The 13,211-nt window shown below is 48.6% G+C and overlaps 1 protein-coding gene and 1 long non-coding RNA gene across 2 annotated transcripts; one reads left to right on the forward strand and one right to left on the reverse strand.

Moving 5' to 3' along the window:
• Nucleotides 1–407: 407 nt before the first annotated feature.
• Nucleotides 408–5,398, reverse strand: LOC142026814 (E3 ubiquitin-protein ligase Topors-like). The gene is given in 4 exon segments (XM_075020200.1): nucleotides 408–3,969; nucleotides 5,091–5,261; nucleotides 5,263–5,325; nucleotides 5,327–5,398. Coding segments are annotated over 4 exon segments (3,312 nt in total). The 3' UTR covers nucleotides 408–963.
• On the forward strand, nucleotides 5,367–6,053 carry LOC142026815 (uncharacterized). Its single transcript, XR_012648920.1, has 2 exons — nucleotides 5,367–5,499; nucleotides 5,814–6,053. It is a non-coding gene; the product is annotated as an uncharacterized LOC142026815 (long non-coding RNA).
• Nucleotides 6,054–13,211: the final 7,158 nt, after the last annotated feature.

Here is a 13,211-nt window from a genome sequence, read left to right on the forward strand (position 1 = left end):
GTTGCCTAAAGCAAAGAGGTCAGGAGGAGCTGCTCTACTGCTAAGACAAGACAGATGTCTTCAAATATGTAGTGGTAGGGCACATAGAAAAGGAAAACAGGCTCCTCGAGAGTTGCACAGCAACAGGATGTGAGGTAGAAGACATAGATTGCAACAAGGAAACATTAGAAGAGGTAGCACAAAAAGGCCATCCAGCCTTGGGAATATTCAAAACTGAGCAAATTCTGAGCAATCTGATCAAAGTTGTTCCTGCTTTCAGTGAAGGCTGGGACCTGATGACGTCCAGAGGTCCCTTCCAACCCAGAGTACTCCTGACAGCATGAACATCCCATGGTCTGTACTGGTAAGACACCCAAAACTGAAAGATAAACGTTCTGTTTGCAAAGTATACAGTCCACGCATTTAAATTCATTTTCAAAAAAAAAAAGTCTTATTGCTTTATTCAGATTTTGACATAGCTCACTTTCACTTTACTGGAAGTCCTGGTGAAGATCTATATAGAAATTGCTGCCTACTTTTCAGCAGAGATCAGCTTAAACCAAATAGATTAAAATGATGGTAGAATTCAGCCTGAATAATTTCTTATGAACTAAGCAATTTTTCCTATGTCTAAGAGCAATCTTCATAAAATGCATGTTCTGGCTTTTGGTTTGGGCTCCTTTTTTGTTATTGATTTTAAACAAAACTTTGAAATATTCTCTGGATATATTTTACATACGACAAGAGTACAGGATGGCTTTATGAAATTAGAACTTCCAAAGTGTCTTCTGAGAAACTTTAAAAGTTATGTACTAGCAATATTCTATCTTCTTTGACTTAAAAGTGCATACACATTCCAAGGTTTTACACATTTCCCAGACATCTTTTAATATACACAGATCATATCAGGTGGTTTTGTTCTCAAGGGGAAAAAAGTAGTTAAAACAAATTCACTATTTTAAGAAGTGTTCCATGGAAAGATTGCTACATTTTTTCTTCTGGGAAATCAAACCAAGAGGATCTGTTGACAAGACTCTTTGGCAGTCTTAGTATCAATGGTCGTCTCTCTGGATGCTCTAGGAAGGAAATCCTGGGGGAAGGCAGTTGACTGGAAGGTGCTGCTGGTGCTTCGTGAATGTAGCTGGTTACATTTTCTATGTGAGGGCTGTTACTGCTGGTGTCTGGTATGGTAAGATTCTGATCAGCTGCTGTTTCTTGAAGTTTGACATCAGCATTTCTAATGTCACCATCTAAGTCTCCCCTTCTGGGAGGAATACTGTAGCTTTTGGCTGCTTCTCCAGTTTTCTCACCAACTCTGTAAACACCTCCATCTCCTGTCATTCCCAGAAAAGAAGAGGGAGACTTGTTTTCCCTCTCATTTATCCGAGTCATGCCTGTCCAAGTAATACTGCTGTCACGTTCAGTACTTTCTGGCTCCTTGCTACTGTCACTATCAATTGTAATCACCACTGGAGAAGAATGTGCCGAGTTACTCATGCGATGTTTCCGGTGTTTCTTCTTATGCTTTTTCTTTTTCTTTTTAAGATGCCTTGTTGAGTCTGTCGCTTTTCCTTCATAGACTATCTCCACACTTGGACTCCTCATCTTTTTTTTCTTTTTCTTACGCTTTGTCTCACTGCTTGCTCGATTGTCTGAAAGGCTGTCTTCATTTTTGTAGCAGTCACTGAGTTTTGAGACAGTTTTCTTGGGGTCATTTTCTCTTTCTAGACTTGTGCTCTCTGTGAATGCACTCTCCAAGTGGCGAGTTTTGTACTTCCTTTTTCCACCAGGCTTTTCACTTTTCATTCTGTCAGTTCCTCCAGAAGGGGTCCTTGACCTGTTGCTTGATCGACTCCTTGACCTGCATCTTTCGTAACAGTAAAAGTGTCTCTCCTGGAGTCCCTTCTGGCTATGCGGATCTGTCCTTTCAATAAATGATCGTATCCTGTATTCTGGACTAGCAGATTGCCTTGAATAGAAAGCATTAGACTGCGTCCTCCTCCTGCCAGAGTATTCACAGCCATCTCCGAACACCTTTCGACTACAGAAAGCATAACCCCACTGGTATCTACTTTGGTAATGGTCTCTTGCATGATAACGATCACCGTCTCTGCTTCTTGATCTCCTTTTGCCGTGGCCTTTGCTACGTGATCGTGATCTGCTTACTTCTCTGGATGAAGTGCTCTCACGACTTAAAGAGCCTCTCTGGCTTTTTAGAGAGACTCTGGTGTCATGAGCCCTTGACCTCCTGCTGCTTCTTTTGCTCCTATGTTTGCTACTATCTCTGCTTCTTGATCGTCTCTTTTTAAATTGGCTTTTGCTACGATGCTCCCTCCTAGACTGATAGCCATGACTACCTCGACTGTTTCGCGAACAGGATTGTGGACTCCTGGACTTTCCCTTTCTAGACAACCTGTGATTCCAGGGGAAGCATATTGTGTCACTCCCTGGAGAGGGGCTCCAGCTCAAGTACTGCGGAGACAGATCTTCTACTTTATGTTTGTTTTTCTCATAATCTTTTGACTCTGTCTTCTCAACTGCAGGAGATATGCAGCTTCTGCAACTACGTACATCCTCCTTGCATGTGGGGGAACGTGGCGAGAAGCTCCTGCTTGGTTCACTATCACTCCAGCTGCGACACTGGATTGGCTGCTGTTTCTTCACGTCTTCCCTCTTCTCTTCCCTGATGGACTCCTCAGAGTCCGAGGACAGCTCAACCACTTCTGGTGTCCTCTCAGCTAATGGCTTAACATACCCAACAATAACACAATTGTCTGAGGAAGAGTCACTGCCGTTTAAGTCAGCATTAGCCTGTAACTGAGTTTGCAGTTTGGTTCTTTGACTCTTTGTAGCAGAGTCCTCATCAGAAGTTTCTGACATCTCCAGAGGAGAAGCTATGGTTGCACGAACCTCTTCTGAAATGGAATAGGAAGGCCCTGGAGTTTCGTCATCCCAGGGGGCCTGACCAAGACCAGTCACAGACAAACTGTTATCTGGCCCTTGAGAACATGCCGTATCTGGAGATATTGTAATAATTGACGAGTCTGAGTGGCTTCCTTCGTCATATGATGGTGCAGGACAGTCATAATTGGCGTGTTGATCATATGCTTCTAAGTTAAAAGGACAACGGGCAAAACTGATGAATTCATGTAAGAAGTGTTCAGTCCGGTTCAGCAAAAACGGCTTTAAATCATCAGCAAAGGCCTGACTTTCCAGGTCATACCTAGTCACATTACTCATGATAATGTGCTGTACAATATTAACCAAAGATCCATGGGCACCAAACAGCACTGTAAGTTCTCGCTTCAACCAAGGAACCAACCTGTGAAGGCAAGCAGGGTTGCGGCGGAAAAACTCTGCTGAAATGTCTCGATAGCGGCCACCATCCTGTATACTACGAATACGCACACCAGTACGGTACAGAGCTCTGCGGAAGTTGATCATGTCCTCCTCCTGAATCTGCCGCAGAGATCTGCCCTCTGCGCTAGCCTGCCTCCTGGAGGCCAGCCTCCGTATCATCTGCTGAATCTCACCATCTCTCTGCCGCACTGGTTCGCTTGACAACCCTTCAAACAATATCCCATTATCCGGAGGGGACAGCGTCCTTCGGGAAGGGGAACTGCCAGAGCGGCTTTCTCCTGTTAAGGTGGTACGGTAACGAAATCTCCGGCCATCAGGGCTGGAAAAAGAACTATTTTCTGAAGGGCTGATTATGTACTCCTTAAAGTCATCTTCAGCACGAATTGTATGGAAAATAGAAAAAAAGGACTGCTTGCAGAGGGGGCATTCTGCTTTGTTTTTTGACCACTCCTGGACACAGCGGAAACAGAACCTATGCAAGCAGCGATCTAGATATGCAACATTGTCAAACCTATCCAAGCAGATGGGGCATTTAGAGTCAGGAGATGCATCTGTGATCAGCTTGCTGGTGCTGGCTTTTGGCGAAAAGTTGCTATCTTCTGAAAACTCCTTATCTGCTGAAGTCATATTCTACAAAAGAAAGAGACAAAGGATGATTGATATCTCAGAGAGACAAAAACTTTAAAGTCTAGACACAGAAACCCGTAACAGTGGCCTTTAAGGTTGCAAAACCCAGCATTAACATGGAACAAAGAGGCAGCATGACCTAACTAACTACTTTGCTTGGCTTCTCTTCACAGTGACATCTGGCTCTTCAGACTTGCAAATTTTAAACAGAGCTTGAATCACGCTGGCATGTATGAAGGTAACAGGCAGGACTCCTGTCTTCTTCCCCACTCATAAATACCTGCTCTGACGTGGTCAATAAGTTTATGATTAACATGGTGTCCTCCGAAACACACTTCCAAAAGACACCAGTGTTTACATAGGAAAAATAGCAGAACAGTTAGTTCTGCCTTTTAAGAAAAAAAGTCAAAACAAGCAATAATTGCACTAGAACTAAACGGCCCGTTTCCAAGTTCTGCTGGACCTGTCCTGTTCCTGCACCCTCAGCCCACGTTTTGCTGGGCTCTCACGCTGGACCACACATGGCGTGTTGGACTAGACAACCTCCGGGGATGCGTTCTGGCCTAAATTAGTCTCTGTTTTGACGACTGAAGCAGAAACAGCCAGGTGTCGTTCCTACGCCCATCCCCAGGTACACGCTGCCTTTGCACCTAGTCAGGCCGTCGAGCGCGGTTAGCAATAAACGCACTTATTTTAAAGTTATTTTAACAAGCGGGGTTATCCTCGGGCATTTACGGTCCGCCGCAAACCAGTTACCTCGCTACTTCGAGACTCACCCGCCCGCCCTCTGCGGCGAGCTCAGGGGCAGGACACGGCCACCGGCGGGGCACGGGGCACGGCGTCTGCCGCGCAGGCCGGCGAGACACGCACGGGACACGCACCGACTGCGGGGCACGGACACGCACGCGGGGGGTGTCACCAACGCGAGCGGCGGCGGCGAGGGGGGGTCACGCCGCCACCCCCCGCTCCCCACCCCCACCCCGCCGCCCGCCCGCCCGCCCGCTGCGGGACGCCTCCCCGCCCAGCTCCCGCCTGCCCGAGCCTCCCGCCCGCGTCTGCGGCCGCCGCCGCCAGCCCCACCGGCAGGGTCCGGCGCCGCTCCCGGCCCCCTCGCCCGCGCTCACCGATGCCGGGCCCTCGCTGCCCGCGCGGGCCGGGGCCGCGGCCGCTTTCAGCCTGTGGCGCGTCCGGCAGCGTCCGGAGCCGGGAACCTCCCGCCTCTCCTCCTCCGGCGGGCGGCGGCGGCGGCGGCGGCTGCCCTCCGCCAGGCGCCGTAACGGCTCTGCCATCGGCGGCGGCGGCGGAAGCGGCGTTGCCACGGGAACGGTTGCCCCCCGCCACCAGCGGGGCAGCGCCGGGCCGCCGCGCTGCCTGCCGGGAGCGGAACGCGGGCGCGATGCTGTGGCGTCACTTCCGCTGCCTGTGGCGACATCTTGCCGGCGGGCGAAGGCGCTGCTGGGCGGAGGCTGCGGAGAGGGCGAGGCCGGCATGGCTGCGCCGGGGCGGCGGGACCCGCGCCCCATCTGCCGCCTGGTGCGGGCCGGGGCCGGGGCCGGGGCCGGGGCCGGGGCCGGGGCCGTCGGTAGCCGCGGCGGGGGGTGCAGGCCCGGGCGTGCCAGGTCCGAGGCCGGCGGTGGCGGTAACCGCGGCGGCGGAGGGGGGGGCAGGCCCGGGCCTGCCAGGTCCGAGGCCGCCCGGCCTGCAGGGCAGGTTTACTGCCCGGGGCGGGCGGGGAGCAGGGCTGGGTGTACCTCTCGGTGGAGGCAGCGGACACCGGCACCTGGGCGGGTAACGGACGGGAGGGTCCCGGTGCTGCCGCGACCAGCGCGCAATGTTTTGTTCCGCAGGTGCTAGCTGCCGTGGTGTTGCTTTCCTGGGGCTTCGTCCTCTACGGGTCACGGGTGGCCGCCCAGCGGCAGCTGGAGAGCGGCCTCCTGGCCCAGGGGCTGCCCTAGGCGATGGCAAAGCCTGTAGGACACCGCCGGGAGCTTGGCATTGTCTCTGAGAGGACGGAGGAATCCATCGAAAGGCTGGAGGAGTCCTGTTGTCAGTTGGGTAAATAAAGCACAACCAGTTACCAGAAAAAAGATCTCTCCTTGTTGATCTGCACCAGCGCGTGCCTGCAAGAGGCATACGTAGCCATATGCATTAAAAAAAAAAGACACTGACAGGGTCAGCTCTGCAGACTGCCGCAGACCAAGTGCTGCCTTCCACAACACCTGCATGTAGTACTACTACCAGAACTCGCATAAAACGTGAGCGCAGCCTGCCATGTCCCTTTTCTTTCCTATAGGCGGAAAGGATTGATGTTCAGTAGTGGAAGCACACATGGGTTCACAGATCCCCCGAGTACCAGCACAGCCCTTCTGTCCATCTAGTAACCCTGCCCCATATCCTGAGCCTTCTTACTCACTCCTACACACCAGCTGGTCCGGCTTCCTGCTTATGAGCAAACACATGCATGCACTGACACGCTTAACCCAACAAGTGTTCCGCACCTGCAGATCTCCTCAGATACCAGTATGGGCCTATGCCTGATACCCTGCCTGGACCCTGGGCCTCCTACTTGCCAGCTAGCCCACCTTGAAGTGTGCTAAGGAGTTACATCACCACCCCCAACACTTTTTCCTGGTGTTTGGGGGAGGTGCAACCACTTTGGCTCCCCAGCAAGCAGCACCAGGCACATGGGCTGCAACCCACAGTCTTCCGCATGCTAGTGCTGAGACTCGCTTGCTTTACTCACCCTGGTTCCCCCAGTAGCTGCACTGGGGGCACACATACTGGTCCTGTCCCAGTGACTGAAGCTGAGACTTTCACTGTCACCAGCTCCCTTTGCTGGCACCAAGACCCTTACACACTCCCATCACTGGCACGATAGGAGGGACCTGTATCCAGAACGGTCCTACTCAGTCGACTTCCTAAATGCTGTGTGTATGTGTTGGCTTTTAGGTGAGGTGGGATCCACTTTGAGAGTTCATCTCTGGAACTCCCTGAGTCACCAAAATGGGAAGATGGAAGGTGCCCCAGGCTCTTCACAGGGGGATTTTCATTTATGAGCTGAAAAGAAGCAATTCTGGAAGTAAAATGGATCTGGTTTGGGGCGCTGGTTTTCCACACAGCTGGGAAGAGCAGAAGTCTTGTGGTTCCCCTCCCACAGCCCGCACAGGCCGGCAGCACCTCATCCCACCCACAGACCTCTTGAAGCTGGGGAAGAGCCTTCCCCTGGGGAGGTCTGGCCCTGCTTCCTGGGCTGTCAGGTCCTCTGGAGTCCCTTGGTCAGTGAGTGGCAGGGGCTTTTCCCCACCGGCAGCTTTGTGGGAGCGAGAGTGTAGGAGGACCTCGGTCTCGTGTCCTGAGCAGTAGCCACAGCACCGGCAATGCCCAATCTGTTGACAGTGGGACCCACAGTCCCCGGGGAGTGGACAACCCCCAGCCCTCTCTCTGGCTCGCCCTGGCACCAGGGACAATGTCCTCTCGGGCACAGCAGCAACAGCTCCTCTGAGGAAGGAGGTCAGCAGGAGGCTCAGGCTATTCGATTCCCAGGTTTTTTTAGCATCTCCCTTGTTAGCTGCATGTGAATACATGACAACTGTCATAGGCCCCGGCAGTGCCCCTACAAAGGCTTCTGTGCTGACAGAGAGGCTCTCCGCCTCTCCACTGACTTCATCTCTGAGCCAAAGCTGAGTGGCCAGACCGTCCTTTGCTGTCCACGCAGTAAGAACTTAGCTTCGGTGCGCTGTTGTCCTCAGTGTGGTGTTCATCCACTCTCCAGGCGCAGTTATCTTCTCCTTCCCCTGGCCAGCTGGCCACCTCCAGCAGCACGGTGCCAAGAGCAGGAGTGACGGGTGTGGGGCCGGCCGGCCCTGTTAGAAACAGCCTCTGACCACCAGCCTGCCCCACGTTGTGGCCTCCCACCGTTTGCTCCTCAGCCTTCGCTTCAGGTGCCACCGCTGGCACGCACCTGGAGCTGCAGGTGGGCAGGTATCGGCCACTGCAGAGTTTCGGGTTGCTCCGCTCTGCTGCAAACCTTCGAAGTGCCATTTTGCAGCCACCGTGACGGAAACCGCCCATTCTGGCTTTGTTCCTTCTGGGTAGCGAGTGTTCGTGACCACGCAGAGCCGGTTTACCTGCGAGCTGCCACCAGATGGCAAAATACTCGCTCGCATCGCTCCCAAGCCTGCTTGCCTGGAGCCGTGCAGGGCTGCCGGGGAGCGGCAGCGCCGGCTGAATTTGTCCCCCCTCGGGTTAGCTGCTGCTCGGCGTATCCAGGGGTGCCTCCCCAACAGCCTAAGGAGGCCCAAGACCTCCCCGTTGTCTCTGGTCCCTGGAAGTCCAAGGCAGAGCCCTACGGCTGCTCACAACAGAGGTGAAACGACCGAAAACGTCCCTGCTGCTGACTAGGACCGTGCACGGTGACAGCAAGGAGGCAGAAAGAGAACTTGCTCTTTTTATGGCATAGTCCTTAGCTAACTGAGAAAACCGTGTGATGGTTCTGCAGATACTAAGAGAAATGAGAGTCTCCAGAGCTTTTTCTTCTTTGCCCTGCCCTGACTATTCTCCCTCTTCTCTCCCCTGTGTTGCTATCACAGCACCATGCCAGAGTCCGTGTCAAGGGTCTAAGAAACATCCTCAGCTCCACATCCTGACATTTGCCTGAAGCCATGGCAGAAGCAACTTTTTTCTTCCGGGTAACATGGGAGTGGGAACAAAACCCCCACAGAAGCTGGGAAATACCTCCTTCAAGTCTAGCGGGAAGCACACAGTTTGCAGCTTCTGTCTCTGCAGCTCACCCTTCTGCTTGCCTCTGCTACTTGCCCAATAACAGTAGCTCTTTCAGGAAAGCAAGAATTAAAATCATGTTCATTGCAAGGATTTGAAACTGCCATCTCAGCGAGAAAAGTCTCTGCATTGTGCCACTAAAATCATCATAACATGCACTGGAGAGCTCCAGGTAGCCAGAGGAATCCTAGAAACTTGAGGTTTAGACTCAGCTCAGTTTCCCACATTGGAGTAAATCTACACTCTGATTCTTCTGCCTAGAAGTTATGCATTGTCTTGAAGACAAGGTCGTAAGGATCATTGTCCAGGATCAAGATCCTGAGACATGGATTGAAAGTAATTTAAGAAGATCTCCAGTAGATATCTAGTAATTAGAAATAAGAGAATATAAGCTCAGCATATCATCAATAGCAGGATTTAAAATTTACTTCCTATGCAGTTTTGATGCCAGCTGTCTCATTTCTTAATACTCTGAGCTACCTCTCTCTGAAGAAGCTGTCTCTGAAGCTGCTCACTTACAGCGTTACCACCTGTTACATGTTCCACCTCCCCTTCCCTTTCAAACTCTCTGTTCACCTTGTGCTCATGTGCTTGCTCATGGAAGTCAAGAAGAACATGCAAACCCCCTCAACTTGTTTCTGGGATGTCACAAGAAGGGCTTGGACCCACTGCTTAGCATCCATCATCCTCTCCTCACCCACGAATATGCAGTGCAGAGCAGAATGCATGTGTTTCCTGTCACATTCAAAATGGTACAGCAAATAACTGTTTAGGCAGCATTAACCATTCAGATGAGATCACCAAAGATGCCTATTTTGCCAATGCTATCATCCCCAAAGGAATATATTCATAATGCTGATGAAATCCCCCTCAGATCTTTATTTTCTTTTTAATCCTTTTTAATAAAGCATAGCTTATTTATCAGAGCAAGGCTGGTTTATTAGTCTTGAAGTGTTTTGTTTGTTTGTTTAGGTTTCAGGGAGTTGTTTGGAAAAATTATGATCAGCATGCTTTTGATTAGCATAGCTAAGAGGACTTTTGCTTAATGAAATGATTAATTGATTCAGCCAGGTATGCAGCCACACTAACAGCTGCTTCAACACATACAAAAGACTGTCCTTCAAATACAATCTTGTCTTGCTAACATGAGACAGTACCCATGGATACATGTTAATTATAAGGTTGATAAGAATATGTAAGGATAGCTAATGTTGTGGCTGAGTTATTTAATGAAGGCTATTGAAAACAATCAAAAATGGAAACAAAATCATTAGCCAGACAACTGTGGGCTGGATTCGGCTCTAAATCACTTTAACATACTGATGATAATCAATTTCTCCCAAATTACACCAGCAAGGAAGCTGGAACATAATTGCTTCATTCCTGCATTACATGCTGCCTGAAAATGGAGGAATTACACAAGTTCTAGAGTCCTCTGCCTGCTTAATAGTAATTACATGCTATCTTTATCATCTCTATTATTTATGCAATACCACCTGTAACCTAAAAGCTGTATAAAACCAGGGTTTTGGTAAATACACACAAGTTCATGGTAAACGGAAACCTAACAATCTTTTAAAATCCCAATGGTGACCAGACATAAAATGCGTATATACCTAAAGACAGTACATCAGACTACAAGTAGCTCCCAGGTCCTCACAGAACTAGAAGCAAAAGCTACAAATTTTGTGGTGAAAGAGATAAAAAGATGTATGCATGGTGTGAGACACAGAAGGAGAAGGGTAAGGGAGAGATGCAGGAAAGCAGAAGACAACACTCAGCCCAGAGGAGGGTGACATGTCAGAGGACCCTGTCCAAGGACATTACCAGTGCTTTGTGATTAGAAATACTGAACAGACCTAGGACTGGTTTATCTGAGTTGTGGTGCTACCAAAAATCCTGCAGGAGTTTGGACAGGCAGGTTTCAGTTCTCTATCTGCAAATACAGGCTGGGAATTCTCCTGCTGCATTGCCGCTTCAGGTCTCCTCCACTGTTTGCTACAGCCATCTGCCATCACTCATCTCATGCTGCGACCACTTCAAACATTTCTGTGGAAAGAAACACATGTATCTGAGCAGAATTCAATGCTACATGACCTTGAGTCCCCATCGGAGGCTCCACAAAGCTTTTTAACACATGAACATGAGCAACTAAAGCAAAGCAAAAGCATACAAAACCTTTGCAGAAGCTAGACGGCAGTGTTGGTACATGCTCTGAGGCACAGGCAAGCTACTGCTCGGATTTTGCACAGAGGGCTCGAATTATGGGTCCTCCATTTACAGGAATCAGTTTTGGACCTCCTTTTTTGTCATCTGAAGAAAAAAATGGTTTAGCATCTCTGAAACTTCAGCCTCAAGACCAACAACCACAAAAGAGGTACTCAGAGTTCCGGGGGGAAAGCAACAACCCAAAAGACTCAAGCAGAGTTCCCAAAGCAGAAGGAACATAAAAAGTAAAACACAGTAAAAGGCATTTCCCCTCTCCCCCCTCAATTCACATTTCTGCATGTCAGTAGATCGATTTAACAGTAACACACCACCAAATAAGCTTGTCACTAAAAGGAAGTGGCAGTTTTTGAAATGGCTATTTACATTCAAATGAGATAAAAAGAGAGGTGGCTCTGCCACAGATGCTGGAAGAGACGAATGGTTAAAAAGATAAAGACCTTCAAAGACCATATGTTGCCCCAAGCAGCCTTTAATGAATTTTATTGTGGTTCAGTGAGTCTGGTTTGCTTTTAACAGTTCATTTAGCAAGTTGTTGCTGCAGTGATTTCTAATAATAATGTCACAATAATCTTTTTAACTGGATACAGCTTTGTGACTATACAGGATTGCTCTGAAAATGATTTCTGGACTTGGTAAGATGGAAAAAACATCTGCAGTGAGTCCCTTTAGTTTCTTCCTCCATGGCACACATCACACTGAAGGAGGACAACAGTCACTCCAAGGAAAAGCAAAAGGAATTCTCTTTCACTCAGATGAGGATTATTTTGAAATGATAACAGCAGCTGAGAGCACAACATTGCCAGCAGATAGGGATAGCATTTACTTCCTTCACACTTTGGGTGTTACTGATTACAGCCAATACAACAACACGTTTTTACCCAACATACTAGTTTCTGGGGAGAGTTATTTTCCTAGTCGTCTATTCCAAATGATATTTGGCTCTATCCTTGTGCTGATTCAAGTAGCAAAGTAATCAAAATTACTAACATAATGAAGTGATAGAAGTGTAATTAGGACTAAATATATATTGTTTTTCATTATGAACCAAAAGCTTAGTGCCAGCAATAGAGCCCAAAAGGAAAAAAAGATTCAAACCCAAACTTTTGAAATAATTTGCTAGCTATGCAGCTTCATAACCATACCTTATCTTTTGTCATCAGCTGCAGTCATCCTGCTGTCACTCCACATTTCTACAGAGGTGCTCAAGCACAGGATAACACACTCTGTCTTCTCTATTGTCATTTTTCAGGTGTAACTGTGGGTGGACAATACATTTCACAGCAGGTAGAAATGCCTAATCCAAGGAGAAATTTGTAGAGCTGGAAAAGGGGAAGGAATTGAAAAGGAGACTTCCCCTAGGAGGTTAAATCCTAGATCATACAAACAACTCACCATGACTTGGGGCAAATAATCCTATCAAAGTCAATGAAAGCATGCAATTTAAAAAATCATGCTCTGTGTGAACATCGGCAGTGGGCTTCAGATCAGTGGCAGACATGAAGCTTGCTACAACCTTGATAGTTGTTTCCAGTGATTTCAAGGGGACTATTCACATAGAAAAGCATATGCTGAACTTCCAGAATTGCAATGTAAAGCCAGTTAATTCAGTCTAGCTACAAAAAAGCTCCAGCCTAAAATCCTTGCAGGACTGCTACTTATTAATCAGTATTTGTGTATCACTTTGTGGTACCTTCTAATTGGGTATCTTAAATTCATACACCATATCTTGTTTGCAGGATCAGACCACAGGGATGAGATTTACCCCAGTACTGTATCTCCCCAGAAGGTCTAGTACTCTAAAGCACAGTACTGCACATAGCAGTGGGCCATGAGGTCCTGACAGTGTGCAGAGTTCTGCTGGTCTCTGCTTGCAGAAAACCCACTTCAAACTGTTTTTTTACAGTATTTGTGTTCCAAAGGCTTGTGGACCACAAATTGTGTGAAATTTGCACCTGAATGCATTTGCTCATTATCTACCCATCACCGATTACACTGATTAAAAGAAGGAAGTCCATGGCTTCAAATCAACAACCCGTGCCTTGGTAATGCTGAGGTCTCTTCTCCAAGGAGAAAAGCAGTTTGGATATTTCACCTTGACAGAACTAAACTAAGCAATGTTAACATTTCAGTCCTTGTTTCCATTTCTGTACTGATAGATGGCACCTATTAGGGGTTACATACCAATTCAAAAGGTAATTAAACTATTATGCTTTGCTTCAGGCATGCAGCATGCAGCT

This window comes from Buteo buteo, chromosome Z, assembly GCF_964188355.1.
Source record: "Buteo buteo chromosome Z, bButBut1.hap1.1, whole genome shotgun sequence".
Taxonomy (NCBI): Eukaryota; Metazoa; Chordata; class Aves; order Accipitriformes; family Accipitridae; genus Buteo; species Buteo buteo.